The sequence below is a fragment of the Saprolegnia parasitica genome, assembly GCF_000151545.1.
Source record: "Saprolegnia parasitica CBS 223.65 unplaced genomic scaffold supercont2.475, whole genome shotgun sequence".
NCBI classification, from domain to species: Eukaryota; Oomycota; class Saprolegniomycetes; order Saprolegniales; family Saprolegniaceae; genus Saprolegnia; species Saprolegnia parasitica.
The window spans coordinates 1-6,961 of record NW_012156869.1 but is presented as its reverse complement, the minus strand read 5'-3'; the positions used below and the strand labels follow the sequence as shown (position 1 = coordinate 6,961).

The following is a 6,961-nucleotide window of genomic DNA, read 5'->3' as shown; positions in this document are numbered from 1 at the left end:
CGTGGCCGATGCTATCGCAACTCCAGTCCCTTACGATCTCCGCGTTGGACGCTGACCGCATGGAGGCGTTGATCGACGGCTTGTCGTCGGTCCCGGCGCTGACGTCTCTTGATTTTGGCGATTGCGACCTCTCTTCGTCGGCGGAGCTGCTCATGGAGACGCTTGCGACGACGTGCATGCATCTCGAGACGCTCCATGTCTGGGGTTTGAATGCTTTGACGCAGCGTGAGGTCGTAGCTGTCCTCTCTGGCACGCTGGACCTGCCGCGCTTGACGTCGCTGAGCATGTTGATCCTGCTCTCTCCCATGCTCGACGTGCTTCCGGAGCTCGTTGCCGCGGGCCGCCATCTCCGGACGCTCCAATTGGAGACCATTGTCCACTACGAAAGGGCTGGAGGTGTTGATGAAGGCAAGCGCGCGCTCTGTCGGGCGCTGGCACTTCTCCAGAACACCCCATTCTTCATGGACGCGCTGCCAGAAGACACCGATGGGTTTGTGGTCGACGCCCTTGGACCGCGCGCCGATCGTGGTGATCGCTGTCGTTTGAGTTTCAGCAAGGGTATGTAATAAATTTATTATATACCCTTGCTGAAAAAGTTTTTGAGTTTATCTGAAACCAAGGGTATATAATAAATTTATTATATACCCTTGGTTTCAGATAAACTCAAAAACTCTTGCTTTTTGAATCTTTACTGAGACGAGCTTCGGTACCTCGTGCCGTACCACCAGAAAGAACCAAATCGTCGTCGTCGTCCTCTATGCCATACTTGCATTCTAGCTCGTGAGAAAGGCCGAGACGCCGTCGGAATGACATTCGATCGACTTGTACATGAAGTATGACGCCATTCACAGACAATATTGAATACCTTTGTGTTCATCGTGGTGCTGGGACGTGACGACGATGCACAGCTGCTACAGAGACATCGGCCTTTTTGAGAACGACATGATGCGTTGCCATCGTGCCACGTACTAGTACTCGACAATGGAAAAAAGTATCAACGTTTCAAGTATAGCATGCATACAACAACATCCGCTTTGATTGGTCGAACCCAGTGCGTCCGACCTCAAGTCACCGACTTTGTTTTTAAAACGCTCCTCACCAAACGGTTAATTGTCGACTCACGGCTGGTCGATCATCAAGGAGCGTGTGAGATGCGTTCAGGTCACAGTCGTTCTTGTTGCTGCAATTGCCGCAGTTGACGACACTGTCCATCTCGATGCGCCTCTCGGATGTGCTAAGGATGCTGCCAGAGCTCGACAACGCCGACCATCCTCTTGGTGCCTATCCGTAGCGTTTAGAGATGCAATTCGCACTGGTCGCGACGACGCCGTATCCATTGACATCGTCTGGCAGCTCGTCCACCACAAACAGGCCAGTGTGAGCGAGCGCCAGCGTCCGCAAGATCGAGCGTTTGGCTCGTGATGCCGTCAGCGTCATGCCGCTCATAGTTGCACGTATTACCTACTGTCTCTTTGAGAGGGCTGCGTTGCTGGCGCTGGATTGGCCGCTCGACCAAAATTTCCACCAATCCACTCTCACACGCGGATACCGTGTCGGATTGATGGCGCGTAGTGCAAGCGCGAATCTACACTACGCTGGCGCGACGTCCGGCCAGAAATCGATGTCGACTCTTTTGTGTCCGCCGCACTGCATCTGCGACATGATCGAAGCGACGGTTGTCGCTTGCATGTATCAACTAGAAACAATGATATTTAATTCGAGTACGTGGCAGCATGACAAGGCATCTCGATGGTGTCAAAAGGTCGATGCTGTGATAGCCGTACGCGATGGCGACACACATTAATATAAGAAAGCTTGTAGAATACTAGTACCAAATAGTAAATACACAGAATACAGTTGGCCATGGTGTCGTTTTGGTCGATCGCCACTCGACGTGAAAATTTCGCACCAACGGAAATCCATATACGAGGTGCGACGTTCCAGCCCCGTAGGTGTTGTTCCTTTCTCATTTTTTCCCATTGGTATCGGAACCACAGAATTGCTTCATCACGATGGCCACCTTGAACCAAACAAGAAAAACATATTTGTGGCTATTTGGAACGCTCAGAGAGCCAAGTCGCAATGGTGGCGACGATCGGCGCGTCGACTGAGCGCGTCGACCACGAACTTGTCCATGTCTTTTGGCAACGTCTGAAGCACAAACGGGACGTTGGGGACTTGCGCCAGCGCCTCGTAGATCGCGCGCTTCTCCAGATCGTCGTTGGGTCGCTCGATGCTCATCAAGGAGAGGCGGCGAAGGTGGCGGCCCGCAGCTACGAGCTCTGGAAGCACGTCTATCACATCCAGCAGAGGCATCCAGAGGTCCAGCGTCGTCAAGCGTGGCAATTGCAACACGCCCGAGAGAACAGCGGTGGCCCCATCGCGCGTCAACTGCTCATTGCTGACGCGCAGCGTCTCGAGATGCATGCACGTCGTCGCAAGCGTCTCCATGAGCAGCTCCGTCGACAACGAAAGGCTGTAATCGCAAAGCTCAAGAGACGTCAGCGCCGGTACCGACGACAAGCCCGCGAGCAATGCCGGCATGTTATCGACGTGCAACCTGGAGACGACAAGGGACTGCAGTTGCGATAGCATGGGCGCAGCCGCCGGGCATGTCGCCAGCGAACCAAAGACGCTGCACTCGAGACGCTCGAGCTGCGTGGGCCCGACGGCGTTCGCGAGGCTCGTCAGCGTTGCGGCGTCAACAACACCATTGACGTAAACATTCAAGATCTTCAACGACACTGGAAGCGTGCGGCCGTGGAAGCCATTGAGGCTGGGGATGTCGACGATGGTAAGCTCTTGGAGGGTTGTGTTGCCTTGGAGCGCATCGCAAAATGCCATCATGGCATCGTCGTCCATTTGGGCGACACGGACCAATGTGAGCTTCGTCGCTGGCGCCGTCGAGAGCCAAGAAGCCAAAAGATGGCCAAGTCGCGGTACAGTGATCGCGAGAAGGAGGTCAAGAGACAAGTCGATGACATGCGGGTGGGCGACGACAGCAAGCAGGCCGTTGAGCTCGGCGGCATCGCTCTCCGAATAAGAAATGACCGAGATCGACACTTGGCGCAGACGTGGGCAGCGCTGCAAGAGGAGGTTGCTGATCGCTCGGCCTCGACCTTGGACCATGCGCCCACTGTAGAAACCGAGAATGACGCAGCTGAGTGCAGGTCCGACGACGGCAACGAGCGAGGCCGTGTCCCGGACCGCATACCGGAGTTCGATGCGTGGACGCAGCGGCAGCGTCGCCGCGAGCAGCGTCAAGATTGAAGACCGAAATCTTATGCTACGCAGCTTGATGTGCGGCCAGTTGGCGATGATCGAATATGGCATCACCGTGGTGCAGTCGAGAAAGGCCGTGAGCGCCGGCGTCCAGAGCGATCGTGGTATCGCGTAGAGAAAACTCTCAAGGTCCTCTTGGTTGTCCAAGCTCGTGGCAATGGCCTCCATCACGTGCGGAAGGGCGAGCGTGTTTGTCAGCGTCACACGGGCGGCCTTCTGCTTGTCAGTCATCTTGGTATGTGCTTGAAATCCGGCTTCTAAATTTTGTATCCGGATGCGCGATCCGATTGGCAGAAAGTCCAATGGCCAATCCAGCGTGCGCAAACGTCACAGGGTCGATAAAAGCTACATGTAGGCGCCACGGCCAAGCCTTGGTACAAGCCACGAAGGCTGGGAACGTTGGAGAGACTCAGCTCGCAGAGCGTCGATCTGGCTTGAAGCGCATCGCATAAGCTGATATTAGTGTTATCACTGATGCGCGCAATGTGAAGGAGGTGGAACGACGTCGCCTGCGCTGTCACGAGCCAAGAGCTGCGGCGTCATGCGAGCGCAATTGAGGTCGATGGACAGCGTCGCAACATGCAGGTGGGTGAGAACGGGCAGGAAATCACTGAGCTCGAGAAACGCTTCGTCTGTCGCGCGGTTGGCGGGACCCATGACGTGGCACAACCGTACGCAGTTAAAGGTGAAAAAAATGGATTAATCACCCTTGACGCAGTGCTGCAAAAGAGATGGTGCGTGGCGGGATGCTGGCGGCGTCCACACGCAGAGAGACGTTCGTTGAGCGTGGTAAAGGCCGGCGCGAGGAGCTCCGTCATCAGTCGCTGAATCTGAAACCCAACACCAAGCCAACACGCTTCGTTGTGTGCCAGGAGTACATGTTGTTTGCCAAGATGAAGAGATGGAGCGACACAAACAAAGATTGTTCACAAAACACATGGACGTGATGGCTGCACGACCTCTGGCGCAATGGACTGCGACGTCGGCGATGTGATACACCGCCGCGGGGTTCACGCTGAGGAGTTGGGCGAGTATGTTGTCGGCGTCCGCAAGCTGCACGAGTACACTCAGATCAAGCGTGGGCCAAAGCACTTGAAGCCCCAGCACTTGCGAGAGCGTCGCGAGGAGCTCCAGCGCCGGCGTGCGCAGGTGCTCGGGCAGCGCATCAAGGAACGATGTCATGCCTTCGACAGGCAGGTACGTCGCAATGGCCTCGAGGAGCTCGGCCGACAGCAGCGCCGCGTCGGGCGTGAGGCGGCGCGGATGCTTGTCCCGCGGACGGCTGGTCAGCTCGGTCGTCATCCTGGTGCTGCTTGCTGCCGCCCGTCGCGAATCCAAAATTGCCGGATACGCATCCGGTTACGGTCGGAGGATCCGGTTACGGACCCCACGTGGCAGCCTGGTTGCGCGGTATGATCTTCGAGCAACGACGAAACACCACGTCGTCGGTGTTGCTTGCATGTATCGGATGCATTGCGATTCCTGGGTCGTATGCTTAGAATAGTAGACAATACTGAACAGAGCAGCAAGACCATAGGCTAGCAAACGAGTGAGAACCGTTCTGGCGGCTCGGTTCGGCTCGGCTTCAAACGCTAACGGTTTTGGCGCCATTTTTAGACCCGGTTCCGAACCGATCTGGACCGTGAAGAGGCCAAAATTGGAAGCAAAACCAAAATGGCCGACAGCGGGCGCCAGACCAAGGTGGCTCGTCCGACGCCAGGAGATGCGCTCGCGCTTCCGCACGTCGTCGAGGCCATTGCCACGAGCTTGGACAACCAGGACGACTTTAGCAGTTTCCTCCACGCGGTGCCACACTCGCTCTGGACGCCGGCGCTGTCGGCCTTTCTCGACTGCACCACGGTGATGCCATCATCGGTCATCGCCAACTGGCCGCACATCAAGCTGCGCGACATGGACTTGCCGCCTTCGGTCTTGGCGCTACTCGCGGCGACGCTGCCGCTGCGTCCACGCATCGAACTCGAGTATGTGATCTGCGACGCCGCACCACTGGCCTCGCTCGTTGCCGCCGTCGGCCCATCCCTCCGCAACGTCATTCTCTGTTTCTACAGTGGGCGCATGGTCCAAGGCCGAGGCCGAGCGATCAGCAACCTCCTCTTGCAGCGCTGCCCACGTCTGCGCCAAGTGTCTATCTCAATCATTTCTTATTCGGAGAGCGATGCCGCCGAGCTCAATGATCTGCTCGCTGTCGTCGCCCACCCGCATGTTCACGACTTGTCTATCGACCTGCAGGGCGTGACTACCACGCCACGACTCGGGCATCGCTTGGCCGCATGGCTCTCAACGACGCCAACGACGAAGCTTCGATTGACTTATGTCGACCAGATGAACCACGATGGGGCCATTGCGTTCTGCGATGCGCTCCAAGCCAGCACAACCCTCCAAGAGCTCGCCATCGTCAACGTGCGCAGCCTCGGTGGCTTCCATGGTCGTACGCTCCCAGTGTCGTTGAAGACCTTGGAGTGGGATGCTCGCCCCCTATCCTACTACGTAGGCGACGCCACAACGCTGACGGACCTTGCGACCGCCGTCGGGCCCACGCAGCTTGAGCGTCTCGAGTGCAGCGTCTTTGGCCAGCTGGCGACATTCCCGGCGGCTGCGCCGATGCTATCGCAACTGCAGTCCCTTACGGTCTCCTTATTGGAGACTGACCACATGCCGGCATTGATCGACGGCTTGTCGTCGGTCCCAGCGCTGACGTCTCTTAAGCTTGGCGACTGCAACCTTTCGTCGTCGACGGAGCTGCTCATGGAGACGCTTGCGACGACGTGCGTGCATCTCGAGACGCTCCAACTCTTGTATTGTGATGCTTTGACGCGGCGTGAGGTCGTAGCTGTCCTCTCTGGCACGCTGGACCTGCCGCGCTTGACTTCACTGGGCATAACGATCCGGCGCTCTGTCGTGTTCGACGTGCTTCCGGAGCTTGTTGCCGCGGGCCGCCATCTCCGGACGCTTCAATTGGAATCCAGCGTCAGCGAAGGCCATGGAGATGCCGATGGAGCCAAGCGCGCGCTCTGTCGGGCGCTGGCACTTACCCTGAACGTCCCATTCATCGTGGAGGCGCTGCCAGAAGACACCGATGCGTTCGTGGTCGACGCCCTTGGACCGCGCGCCGATCGTGGTGATCGCTGTCGTTTGAGTTTCACATAAACTCAAAAACGCTTGCGTTTTGAATCTTTACTGAGACGAGCTTCTGCAGCTCGTGCCGTACCACCAGAAAGAACAAAATCGTCGTCGTCGTCCACTATGCCATAGTTGCATTCTAGCTCGTGAGAAAGGCCCAGTCGCCGTCGTAGGTGCCATTCGATCGACTCGGCTGCTGTATATGTAGTAGTATGACACACGATATTGTCTACACTACGCTGGCGCGACGTCCTGCCAAATATCGATGTCGACTCCTTCGTGTCGGCCGCACTGCGTCTGCGACATGATCGAAGCGACGGTTGTCGCTTGCATGTATCAACTCGAAACGTTGATGTTTAATTCGAGTACGTGGCAGCATGACAAGGCATCTGGATGGTGTCAAAAGGTCGATGCTGTGATAGCCGTACGCAATGGCAACACCATTAATAAGAAAGCTTGTAGAGTACTACTACCAAATAGTAAATACACAGAATACAGTTGGCCATGGTGTCGTTTTGGTCGATCGCCACGGCGTGGA

The 6,961-nt window shown here is 56.6% G+C and overlaps 2 protein-coding genes across 2 annotated transcripts; one reads left to right on the top strand and one right to left on the bottom strand.

Moving 5' to 3' along the window:
- Window positions 1-2,064: 2,064 nt before the first annotated feature.
- On the bottom strand, window positions 2,065-4,584 carry SPRG_17140 (hypothetical protein; the record flags this gene model as incomplete). Its single annotated transcript, XM_012356464.1, has 2 exons — window positions 2,065-3,501; window positions 4,282-4,584. The coding sequence occupies 2 exons, from the start codon at window positions 4,582-4,584 to the stop codon at window positions 2,065-2,067; spliced, it is 1,740 nt and encodes a 579-aa protein (XP_012211854.1).
- Window positions 4,585-4,956: 372 nt separating this feature from the next.
- Window positions 4,957-5,731, top strand: SPRG_17139 (hypothetical protein; the record flags this gene model as incomplete). The annotated part of the gene is made up of 1 exon (XM_012356463.1): window positions 4,957-5,731. A coding segment is annotated over one exon (775 nt), but the record flags the coding sequence as incomplete, so codon positions are not given.
- Between the last annotated feature and the right edge of the window lie 1,230 nt (window positions 5,732-6,961).